General features: G+C 55.4%; 1 protein-coding gene across 4 annotated transcripts in view; it reads right to left on the reverse strand.

Moving 5' to 3' along the window:
* CARD11 (caspase recruitment domain family member 11) overlaps positions 1–12,916 on the reverse strand; it is a 143,938-nt gene that overhangs the window by 45,573 nt on the left and 85,449 nt on the right. For all 4 annotated transcript variants that reach the window (XM_043559579.1, XM_043559581.1, XM_043559577.1 and 1 more), the window contains exon 2: positions 2,899–3,029. In XM_043559579.1, the coding sequence (XP_043415514.1) occupies positions 2,899–2,905 (7 nt within the window). In that variant the 5' untranslated portion in view covers positions 2,906–3,029. The remainder of the gene's footprint in view (positions 1–2,898; positions 3,030–12,916) is intronic.

A 12,916-nucleotide genomic window follows, 5' to 3' on the forward strand; every position in this document is an offset into this window, starting at 1 on the left:
ACTGATGTTGTCCACCCGTGTCCCCCCACCCCTCCTGCTTAGAGAATCCTCAGGTCTTTCAGGAATCAGCTGCCTCGTGCTTCAGGGAGGCCAGGCATCTTCTGAGCTGCAGGGAGCAGACCTCGTTTGGTCTGTACCCTTGGTTTAAGAAGCACGTGAAGGGCCTTGTGCCACACACAAGCTGGGGCAGGGAGGGGTGGGGAACGTGTGCCGGGCGCAGTTGCTGTGCCTTTCCTGGATCTTCGACAGGGACGCAAGGAAGGAACACTGTCATCCAGCTTTTGGATGTTAGCAGGTGAAGGTGTGTGTGATGCTGGGGGTTGTGCAGCCACCCTGTGACCTGAGGACTCAACCTGAGAACCAAAGCTAACACCCCCAGCATGGCAGAGGAAAAAGACGCAGAGAACCTGGGTCCTCGATGTCACCTCCTGGGCACTGAATCCACCCCCAGACCTCTCCCACCACTGGGCTCACACACAATACAATCGAATGCTAAGTCATTGAAAACTGGATTAACTATTAACGCACTCCAAAGCCTCCTGACTAGTGAATGGTATCCACTTAATACAGAGACTAGCTAAGCACAGTGCACTGAGAACCCGGTGCTCAGAGGCTTACGCTTGTTAAGAGAATCAAAGGCATGTGCCTGGAAATTAAAGGGCAGCTCCAGACAGGGAGACAAGCAGGTCTGGCCGAGAAGCATTTCCGGCCGCCCTTCATGGGCACAGGGGGCTGTGCGGGCACTTGTAGAGCTCGTGACCAGCGCGCCCAGCGCGACAGAAACCCCTCCTCCCGGGGCCAGGGGGTGGGGGGGGGGGAGCACACGGCCACACCTCAGCAGGCCTGTCCGTGGGCTCTGCTGGGAAAAAGGAAGATAAAAACAAAACAGGAAATGGCTAGCGCAAAGCTTTCGTCCCCCAAATGTACACGAAGGGGCCCCTCCCACCTTCTATGTGAGGAAATGACAGCCTTGACCTAGCGTCAATCCGCCCCGTCACCGATAACCCTGTGCGCCTTGGCGGCTTCACACACACACTCAAGTAAAACTTGCGAGAGCTGCCCACTTGCTGAGCGCCCTGAGCCACGGGGCCTGCTCGCCCGACACCACGAACCCCTTTCCCCACCAGCGGAGCGGGGTGAGCGCCGGCCACGGTGCAGGGAGAGCCCAGGGGCAGGGGATGAAAAGACGTTTCTCGCACGGTCCCTGCCCGTATGAGGCACCGAGTGTGGCCGCGCGAGCCAGCCGCCTGCACGGACAGCTGCAGGGGTGCAAGCAGGACTGCGGAGGAGGCGGCGGGACCCTGCCAGAGGGACCGAAGCGCCCCCCAGGCTGGGCTGCTGCTGTGTGCCAGGCCCCGTACCTGTCACCTCCTTCTATTGTCCTAGCAACCCAGAGGGGGGTGAGATCATCCCGGGTCTGCAGACAAGTCGTCTGGACTGAATGGTATCCCCCGCAATTAGGAAATCGTGACTCTGCCCACGCGTTCCCACCCGAGGGCCAGAGACCAAGGTGAGCGGTGACTCCCCCCCCCCACCCCGCCGCGGCATCTCGTAGTGGCTGAAATACACTTCAGGATTGGAAAACAGGCAGATCTGACCTAGTAGGAGGTTGGATGCACGTGCCACACGACCCAGGCTTCCCTCCTTGGATCGACCCCCAGAGAAACCAGCCGGGTACGTCAGCAGGCTTGTGCAGGGCTGGTCTGCGACGTGCATCCAGACCCCAGAAAGCACACCGACGTCCCCATGCAGGAGAGGGGCTGTTGCCACACGTGACAGTGGTGGGAGCGGAAGGAAAAGGCCACGCCCATCAACGTGGACAAACCTCGGGTCGGGACACGGAGCAAAGCGGCAGGTTACAGAGCACACCCGAAGCAACCCTGTCCACATACGTCTCTAAACCATCCACAACTAGACCACGCGGTCAAGGAGATCCAGCGAAAGCACACCGAGGAGCCAGGAGCTGGTCAAAACCAGAGTGGCAGCTCCCCTGGCGAGGGCAGCACAGCGGCTGGGACGCCCAGGGACGCCCCGGGGACACTGGTGATGCTGGGGACTGGGGTGTGGCTTAGCTGGGGACCCGTGTCCATTTCATCATTGTCACACACACACACACACACACACACACACACACACACAGTACTTCTTGGGCAAAACACATGGACAGTGTCGCTAGCCTCTAAGAAAAAACCATCGTGGACACAATTTCAGATGTATTTCCTTCCCACACTTCTCGCTATAACTCAGCCTGACTCAGCCTGGTTTTCTGGAATGAATCCAGCAGCTGGTGTCCAGCCGGGGCAGTTTCCTTGAAAACAGCCTGCCCAGAAACGCACCCTCGGACGCGAGGCCCCGACAGCCCGTCGTGCCGGATGGTCCCCTGCCCCCGTCAGTCACGGCCAGCACTGGTGCCAGCCCTGCCCCCAGTCCTCAGTCAAACCCTAGATCGCATCAGTCTTTTTACAAACAGCGGGAAAAGCAAGGTCAAGGTTCCCGGGCCGGGTGTTACAGGAAGGGCCCCTCGGCTCACTTTTTCACAAGACAGAGGGATGCCCTGCCCGTGGACAAAGTCTGTGGCAGCTGCTGGTCTCGCCTCCCCTCCCCTCATTCACCTGAAACGCTTACCAGGAGGCCCCCTGTTGCTGTTAGAGTGAAGTTCAAAGTCTCGATCTTGGCCCCCAGGCCCTGCACGGTTTGCCTCCTGCTGGCTCCCAGCGGCTTCTCTCAATCGCGTCTCAGGCCGGCCAGTCCCTCCCCGGCCAGTCCCTCCCCGGTTCTTCACCAAACCAGCTCACTGCACCTCCCTCTGCCTAGAACCTCCCCCCACCGCATCCCTGTCAAGCCTCAGCTAAGCCTCGCTTTGTCTTTCATACACCGGACGCAACACAAGCAAAGTACCTGGCATGTGGTCGGTGCTCAGTGGACGGTGGCCGCCGTCCCGTTACGGTCCAACTTCCACTCCTCCGGGCTGGCGCCCGTCCTTCCCCGAGCCAGTCTTCCTCTGGGTCTAGAGCTGTGATGGCCGGAATCTATACAAGGAAAGATAATCTGACTTAGCACAGGGGCGGAGGTTGGACAGAGAGAACCACTGAAGGATCAGAGAGATGCCCCACTTTGGAAGAAAAGGTGAGGAACCCCCCGGTGACGTCTCTGCAGGTGACAGTGACGCAGGGGACCGCGGCCAGGAAGCGTTTCTGTTCTGGGCCACGGCCAGCCTGGAAGGCCAGTGGCCACGCGTCCCGAGACATCTGGGGGTGGGGAGAAGGGCGGGCAGTGGCCTCGGGGTTAGTCCTGGCCAGGGAGGAAGGTCCTCCTTTGATAGGAGTGTTTGCAGAGTGGAGATGCTCTAATCGGCCACTAATTCATTAGGTCAAGAGCAGCAAACCACATTCTGAGCCCACAAGAGCTCCCTTCGCCGTGAGTTATGTCTTCAGCCCCCGCACACCGTGGGTCTGGGTGGGAGCACAGCACGCTCTGTGATTTCCCCAAGGTGGTGCTCCTTACAGAGACTGACCAGGCCGTCGCACATGCCTGGCTCAGTCACTCCAGGAGCCCCGGGGAGGAAGGCGGGGCAGGGGGCAAGGGGAGGCACGACCCCTGAGAAGGTGAGGTGGGGGGTGGGGCTGGCGCCCGGCCCCGCAGCTGCCGGGATCCCTGCGGTCGGGGCTTCAGGCAGCTGCTCCTTCACTGACCGCTCTTAGTCAGCGGTGACAGGGACCCTGGGACATCACTGTTTAATCAGGAACATGCTTGGTTTCGGCTTTGAGAATTAATCACAGGTGACACCAGATCTCCCGGGGCTGATAGAAGCTGTTCTTGTCGGGTGTCAGCTTGGATCGGAGTGAGCTGTCACGGGCCCCGGGCCCCGGGGAGGTGGCAGTGACTTGCTTCTCCGGAGGACCCCACCCCCTTCGTCTGCTCGTGGCCTCCCTACTCCGCGGCTGGGCCGGGAGACGGACGCGTCACCGGGCGAAGGCTGGGGGCGGCAGGTGACCTTCGGGGCCCAGCGCCCCGGCGGAGGGCAGCAGGCGGCCCGCAGGCCCACGAGCAGAGGCGGACGGAAATTCTACTTCTCCGCATCGGCATTTAAGAGCAAGAGAACAGGCATTTCTTTCACAATCAGAAGAAGAGGCTTTTTACAAAATTAGCTGTAAGAAGGCTTCTAATGGCAAGAAAGGGAGAACAGATTGGCACGGGGTTGTAAAAGCACCCAACGTGTCAACACAGGTTGGAAAAAAATGAGACACGAGCCAACCAGCACTGAGGCTGAACTTTCTACTTCTGCTGTTAGAATTCCGATTACACCCTCAAGAACTTGGGTCGTAAGGCCGGGAAAACTGATAGGATACGCCTCTTGAGAGACTACCGTATCGGTGTAACATTCCACTGGCAGAAACATCATCCCTGATGCTTACAGACGACTAACCGTGTGCCAGGCACTTGCTAAGCGCAACCGATAAACCTCAAAAACTCTCTGAGATGGGTGGCGCTTGATTATTGCTCCTACCCTCACCATTTTATAGCCAAGAAAACCAAACGTGGGAGGGGTTCAGAGTCAGGACTTGGACCCCAGTTTCTCTGACGGGCTCTTATTGCCAAACGGCGCCTACAACTGCTTCTTACAAAATAAAACTTTACTTGGAGAAGGACTGTAACCGGAAGCATAAGTACACAAGCTCCCTGAAATACCACGGTCACATGGAAACTTCAGACGGAACGGAAACCGAGTTCTAAGATAGCAGCTATGGGCTCAGGGTGAAGAAGAGCTATACTGCGTCTCAAAAAAAGGAATCAACTGTTTGGTGCGTTATTAGCGCCTTATTCAAACACAGTCAGAGCCCATTTGCCTACAGCGAAGCTGTTTAATCGACAAGCCACCCCACTGTGTCGCCTCCTACGTAAGAATAAACAGAGAGCCAAGCCAAGGGTCGCTTGGTGTTGGAGGTAAGTCTTCATGCGAAAGGAAAAGAGATCGAGAGACGAGTGGATACAAAGAACCTGCGGGAAGCGGACAACGTGCAGAATAAGAGAAAACTTAAAAAAAAAAAAAAGCCACCCACATCCTGGTAATCAAAATCCGTTGAGATGAAAAAAGATACTGAATCCACAAAACGATAGTAGGATGCTATGAAAAAGGAACCAAGAACAAGGAAGAGTTCGTAGCAATGAACGTGCTAGACATTTACCAATAGAAGGTTTGAAAGATAATGTTGAGGACATCTTGGAAAAGTCAATACAGAGAAGAAAGACAAGATAGGGCAGGGAAAAGGTTAATTTAGGCTTAACAATCAGTAACTAGAAATCCTGCAAAGAGAGGGCAGAGGTTATGCTTCCTTTCTTGTCTCGTCTGTGGGGATATGAGGTAAAGGGGTGAAGTTATCAGAGGAGTAATATTGGGGGATTCTCCAGACGTGAGCACCGGAGGCTTCGGATTTCAACGGCCCTTTGGGTCCTCAGGACAATCAGAGAAGAAAGAACCTGCTCAGAACATTGTTGTGAAATCTCAGGCCATAAGGAAATAAGACCCTCAAAGTTTTCAGAAACATCAGGTCACGTACGAAGGACTAGAAGTAAGTTTGGCATTTTCGATTGCGAGACTGGGAGCTGGGAGTCAGTGAGGCAATGGCTTCACATTTGTGATGGAAAATACTCTTTGGCCTAGAATTCCACTACCCCCGCCCCCAGACTATGAGGTGTGAAAATAAAACGATACTATTTTCAGAAAGGCAAAGACTCTGAACATTTATCTCCCATGCACCCTTTCCCAAGAAGCTCCAAGTGGGTATGCTCTAGGAAAATGAGGGAATAAAACAATAAACAGGAATGTAGGCAACTCAGGAAACAGAAAATCTAATTGGAAAAAGCAGCAGGGAAAATTCCAGGAAGAGAGAGACGGGGCAAGAGGTAGCTGGCCAAGATTATGGCAGGATCACAGAGAGGCCACTAGAGGGAGGTGACCAGGGCAGAAATGGAATGGTCATGATATATTTCATAATTTAGGAAATGATTTTGGTAGGCAAATGATAGGACTGTGAGATGGAAAAATTATGAAGGCTAGGCACATAAAAAAAAAAAACACCTCAACAAATGAAAAAAAAAAGGCAATATTAACTCCAGGAGAAAAGCAAAACGATAAGAAACACTCACAGCATACAACATGCCTCAACATAAACAGTATTACGAAGTGACAGTAATGTAACACATAAAACTGTGATCTAAATGCACTGACAGAACAGAGGAAAGGGACATGCACGGAGTACGGTACTCAGAAAAGAGGGCTAAATGCTCATCTACCTAAGAGTATGTCTCATATAATAAATAATGCCTTCGAATGGCTATGGCGGTAAACAGCAATGCAAACCGATCGCTTAGAAATAGGGAGGCACATAGTGGAAGAAAACACAACAATGGAGAAGACATAGGAGTAGCTGCTCCTGGGGATTAGGACCTGGAGACGGTGATGACTAGGCTGGGGAGTGATGTTTTTATTACAAGCCTACCTTACATTTCAACTCTGCGTGATGTGTATGATCTTGGCAAAAAAAAAAAAAAATCAATAATTGGAAATATGGGCAATACATTCAAGTATCAAGAATCAAACGGTTACGGGGCACCTGGGTGGCTCAGTCGGTTGGGCATCTGACTTCAGCTCAGGTCATGATGTCACAGTTTGTGGGTTTGAGCCCCCCATCGGGCTCTGTGCTGACAGCTCGGAGCCTGAAGCCTGCTTCGGGTTCTGTGTCTCCCTCTCTCTCTGCCCCTCCCCTGCTCGTGCTCTGTCTCTGTCTCTCTCAAAAATAAACATTAAAAAAAAAAAAAAAGAATCCAACAGTTACCTCCATTGTCTGAACACTTGACACTCGATCTCTTTCCCAGACAGCTCACCTCTTCGTAAACCGGAAGTGCTGACAGTCTCTGGGAGCGTGACAGATGACATGTCGCTTCCCAGGAGCTCCGTAGGCAGGTTTTCACATCCCCACTTTACGAGGAGGGGGCAGGATCAGAGCGTTACGTAAAGGGGTGAGATCCCACAGGCACGGAGCGGCAGAGCCGAGTTTCCAACTCAGCCCCCCGGACTCCAAGTCCCCCGATCCTAGTTAAACCTTCAGTCATCACAACCAACATTTACTAAGCATCGAAGCTGACCGATTAGGTTCCTTGCTTCCTGGGCTCCGTACCTTTCTTTACTGCCTTACGCCCTCGTTTTGAAGGCACATACCCCTAGCCTATTTTACAGAAGAGGTTCAGGGAGGTTCTGCTCCCTGCCTCGTCTCCCACGGGACTCAGCATGGGCTCTCACTCTTAAGAGCAGCTACGGCTGCTCCAGAATGTATCTGTTGGGTGAATGAATAAAAATCAGATCCCGAATAAAAATAAGCAACGAGGTTGTTATTATACCAAACCCAGGGAGTGCCCAGCCCTTCGGAAAAGAGCTGTCTTTGTGGCACAGGCTCCTCCTCTCTCTCCAAGAGCTGCCCTGGGGCAAAGGCTCTGGAACCAGAAGGGGGTCAGCAGGCAGGTGGATAAATGCATCTCTGGTTAATGGATTCGCCTGGATGGCCAGAGTGAGAGGCTTGAGATGGAAGGTTTAATTATTCCAAAGAAACCTCCATTTAACTGAAAGGACTTCTGGCAAAAAAAAAAAAAAAAAAAGGAAAATTATTTAAAAGGCTGATCTACGGCTTGTGTGGAAGGACTGAAGAGACCCTGGTCCAGCCACCTATGTGTCTGTGGCCCTGGACACAAGGCTTTATGAAAAGGGACCAGAGCCGTGCCCTCCCGTGGGGCTCATCCGCACCCCCCTCCTCCAAAGTCCCCATTCCTACAAATTGTTTTAAATTCGCAGTGGTGGCCGACCTAACATGCGTTCTCTCCTACCTATTGACTGAGCCCCCGTTTTGTGGGGAGCACTCCTGTGCCCGTTGAAAAACGGTGCTTGCAGCCTCTCTGGTAAGTAGAGATGCCTATGTGACACGATTCTGGCCAAGGAGATGTAAGTGGAAGTTTCTGGAGGCATTTAGAAGGGCTCTTTGAGGGGTGAGTGGCGGAATCAGGGGAGAAGAGCCTTTTATTTGTCCCTGTCTTCCCACCTGGAATGTGGATGCAATGCTCTGACTCAGCAGCCATCTTGAGAGCATGAGGACAACAGGCCACACTCTATGTATGGATTCCTAGGACGCCACAAGCATTTTTGGGCCCAAGCTAACCTTTGAGTTCTTGGCTCATGAGAAGAATAAAATCACTAGTATCCCTTTTACACAAAACTCTGATTTTGTTTTAAACAAGTAAGATCCAAGCTTTCTAAGAAAGTCTTATCGATCCCAGCCACAGCCTTCTGAGCCCCACTCTCTGAGCAACTGTCTTTTCTGTCTATTTGCTCCGGTTTCTTTTTTTCTAGACACAAAACCAGAGTAAGCAGGAGGTCAGTAAGGGCTGACACGTACAGCCCGTGTACAGAGAGCCACGGGGAGGGGGAGCACAAGGCCCTCTGCACGGTCAGTGGCACACGAGGAGGTAAGGAGCAGCCCAGGAAATGCTAACAGATGATGTTCCTGGCTCGCGGCACACAGGCTGGGCGATTCGTCTGCTCTGCCCGGCGCGGTCCTGCCTCGGATCCTGGGCCGGGCCCCTCACTTTTCGGTCTCTAGTCACATGCTCCAGCCTCTGCCACATCCACCAGAATCTCTCTCTTCTCCCAGTCAGCCCTCGTTATTCCCCAGGAGCCCGCCCTCGCGACAGCCAAGCTCCTCGCTGCCACCCCGGGTGCCGCCAGCCTCCCCCGACCACCTCCTCGGGGACCAGGCCCCCTGTATTCACACCCGGAGCTCCTCAAGGTGCTGCGCCCATCCACCGACTTTCAGGTGATGCGGGCAAAGGGCCAACGGTTTTTTCTGTGCAATAAAAATGTCTCGACCTGGTATCTTCTAGGAAGGGGGTGTAAGCATCAGAAGTCAGGGCTGGGGGGCGGTGGGGAGCACGGCACGCTTACTGAAAGCAGAGACCGAAACCGTGGCAAGCATCACCCCCTCCCCCATCCCCAGGCCCGTCTCCCGTCCCAACTTCCACGGCCGGTCCCGACGTGCACGGAGGCCACGATCTTTGCAAGGATGCCCACGTCCCGCGTTACCGAAGGACACTGCTTTCCCTCCAGCTCGCGTTTCCCTCCCACGACCGCAGAGAAGCATTTGAAAGATGCACAATTAGGAATGACAGATTCGAATTGTTCTGAACCATGTGTCAATTTGTCCCATTGGCTCTCTATGAGCTTTTGTTCCATTCGGATTCCAGAGCCGTGCACGCAGCCGACTGTCAGCTGTGATGGTCTCTGGGAGCCACGGCGGGACCAAACCCAAGTGTGGCTTTGCTGTGGGGCTGGCCGGGGTGGGGGGCGGGGGGAGACCTTGGTGACAGTGAAATACCGTTGTCTCCCGCTCGGAAGGAAGCCTGGTCAGCAAATCGCCTTTGCCACGGGGACCGTTATGTCACCAAGACCTCCAGCTGATTCTGGTTCAGCAGTCTTCTGTGCTTTCAAGGACAGACCCTTCGCTTCACCCGGGGGCCCGGGGGACTTCCTTCCATTGGCAGAATCTTCATCGGATTATCTGGGTTGGGGAAACTTGGAGAGTCCACGGTCCCTCTGAACGCCTCACGTCAAGGCTGGGTTTGCTGTTGTGCCAGCACGTAGCGGCTGTTCAATAAACGATTGCTAAACAAACACTCTAATGACCTAAGGTATTATGATAAGAACATTTCGTTGTCACAGACCTGTACTGAGTAGTCTGCTACCCAAGAAGCACCTGGTGACAGCAGGCGCCACACTCAGCCCAGGCGGCCACCCTGCCAGACCCCTCCCAGCGGGACACGGCTCCCTGCTGCAGAACGGACCAACGTTCCCGTACTTTTAACCCGGTTTTGCTGTCACTCCTTTGCACGCCCGCTGTGAGTTCCTGGAGAGGGCTTGCGTTGTGCCCACCCGTGAGTCTCCAGCACACCGCGGCACAGGGTGAGCGCTGCCCAGAGAGCAAACGAACGAAGTGTCCTTCCAGAGTCCGGCCCGGACGCGTGGGGTTTCTGCTACGCACGGGTGGCCCAAAGCAGGACGCGGAGCATGCATTTTGGTGCGTGCGTCGTGGGGAGATGTAACTCTAGCACAGGAGAGGTGGGAGGAAAGCACGAGCTACTCTTTGATCTGGGGAGTTGGGGAGGCGGTCTGGGAGGGAAGAAACTGGACAGACAGTGCCCTACACAGAATCCTGCTCCTGGGGCTGGCGTGTGAGTGGGTGGGGCGAGGACCTACCGAGCAAAAGGGTTGGGCCCTTGCATTTCATAGGAAACGTCACCAGCGTCATGAAGTAAGAGCCCCACCCGGAGAGCAGCCGGGAACGAGACAGGAAGGTTCTGTGGGAGCCACATCCGGACCGTGAATCTTCCCCTTCTCCTCCTCGTCCCTCTGGCTGGCCCCAGAACCCCCAGGAGCACGAGCCCAGGTTAGAATGGAGGGCGCGGGGGGCCCACCGGCCTCTGCACGTCTCTCTGGGGGGACCGTCTGTGAGGTTTGGGAACGAGGACACTTCAGGGCGGACTCGAGCAGGACAGAGGGAACGCTACTCACTCGGTCTCTCGTGTGAGTCAACAGGCATTAGCTGTGAAAGACAGGAGTAGGAAAAAGCAGGAGCTCACAGCAAGGAGGTTCAGCGGGGAGAAGACTGTCCTTGTGAGAAGACACAGGTGACAAATTGAGGGATGTCCAGAGCAAAGTGGGGACGATGGTCCATGGGACGAGGCGGTGGAGGCCGGACCGGGGAGGAAGAGGGGGAGGAAGGCTGGTCGGCAGCCTCACAAGCTTGCTTTGAGGCCCCAGCAGCCAGGTGCACTGGTCTCTCTCTTCTGCGTTTCTAAGGCGCACCGAAAATACACTCAGAATCGACGTGGTAAACAGCTTAAGATGCATTTGTCGCCGTGGGGCCGTCTAGTTTGTGAAATGTCAAGGGAACCGGTAAAGGCAGTGACACCTCTAAACACGTTTCCACGTTTGAAAAGAACTCTGCCGACGATCTCGATCCCCGAGCGGGTTAGTCTAGAAGGAGGCAGGTTTCAGGGTTCCTCCTACGGGAACGGAGACGGGGTGTTGCGGGCGGCGTGTTTCTGGATCCGGCTTTCCGCTGCTTCCACCCGCGTCCGCGCAGAGCACCGGCGAGTGAGATCAGGGAGTGAAATCCGCTCGGGAGGGCGGCCACTCGGGGGCCCGAGGCTCTGGCTTTCCCCGGGGGGCTGCACGGGGCTTGTGGAGACTTCTTCTCAAAAGGCCTTCAGGTCTGGTCGAGGCCCTGGGGCAGGAAGCAGCAGCCTCAGCTGTGATCCGGGCCTCAGACCTTCCTATTTTTACCCTGAGGTATTTGAGGCTTGAGGTCAGAGCAGTACTTTCTCCGACATCGGTTCCCTGGGCAGATTTGCAGGCAGCAGGACAGACAGACAGGCGGTCTCTACAGACTCCTTCGGTGTAGACCCGCAGCGCTGCGCGGCCGGGGTTCCCGCTGGAGGGACCCGCATGCAAGGAAGGTCCTTGCGAGGTTAAGGTACACCGCGCTCCTTGGTGAGAAGTGGCATCCCCACCCCAAGAAGATGGGGGCTGTGGCCACAGGATCACGGAAATTCGACTCTAAAAAGAGAGCCATGCCAAAAAACCTTTGAATAAGGAGACAACAGTGTGCGTCCCAGTGGAAAGCACACGGTGCCGAAGGGAGGGTCCTGGATGTGAGCTCATGCTCTGCCACTTGCTGCTGTGCGGCTTGAGGCACGTGGCTTAACCTCTCTGAGCCCCATTTCTTGGTCTGCAGAGTTGCACAAGCACGTCTAACACCTTAGGGCTGCTACCGTGCACAGAGCAGGCACTTGATCACTCAGTCCAGCCCTTCAGAAGCCAACGGGAAACTCGAGATGGAAACGAGGGGTCTGCCTGGACGCCCCGTAGAGCCACCTGCACGGGCAGAACTTCGAGCAAAACGTCAAAGATCTGCCTTCGAGCCTTGTGTCTGGGCTTCTGGTTTGCGACTCGCCCACCGGGCGTCGTTAGCATCTCTCTCGCCGAGCCCGCCGTGCTGCTCACGGCCTGCGCCCCAGCCAATCTCTCGCACAGATGGGCATTTAACATTCACGAAGTGACCGATTTCCGGGGCATAAGCGCCGGCTGTCTTTTCCTTGTTTCAGCTTCCTCCCTTCAGCGGGGAAGACCTTTCTGTCCGCCGCGTGCTGAGGGTTTTCACCACGACAGCCTGCTGACGGGATCACACGCCCTTCGTTTGACCCGGCTCGTTCTGCTGCGCCTGCCGTTTGGACCCGAGCGCCCATCTGTCTTGGCCTCTCCATCAGTCACAGATTAGAAGTCTACAGTCTACGTCCCTCCAATCTGTGACCTGCGGGGACGGAGCGATCTGGTCACAAACCACCCCAGCCGGGTGAGCTGCAGAAAAGCCAGCTGGTCCTGCACTCTGTCGGGAAGAAGGACTCGTTCATTTGCTGGCGTTCCCGAATGTGGCATCAGTGTGACGGCGGCCATCTCTTCTCGCAATGTGCCCCCCTCCCCCGCCCGCCCCCCCCCCCTCCAGCCCGAAGGACCTTCCGCATCACCAAGGACAGCCCGTTCTAGCCGGTGGTGCACGGGAATTCGGTTCAGTCTGGAATCCTAATTTTTGAAAACTGATAACCCACACCAGCCAGCATCTTCCGGACTTACGCGGAGGGCTTCGCTCCCTCGTTGTGAAAGGTCACCAGCTGACCTTCGGGGGACGCGCTCCTGGATGACGTGGGGCACGACGCTTCCGTGCCTCTTGTGCCGTGGGCACTCATTCGACATCAGAGGAGCGGACGGAGTGACTCAGTAACACAAGCCACCACAGACGGCAGGGGCGGAGGGGGG

Source organism: Prionailurus bengalensis, chromosome E3 (assembly GCF_016509475.1).
Source record: "Prionailurus bengalensis isolate Pbe53 chromosome E3, Fcat_Pben_1.1_paternal_pri, whole genome shotgun sequence".
Taxonomy (NCBI): Eukaryota; Metazoa; Chordata; class Mammalia; order Carnivora; family Felidae; genus Prionailurus; species Prionailurus bengalensis.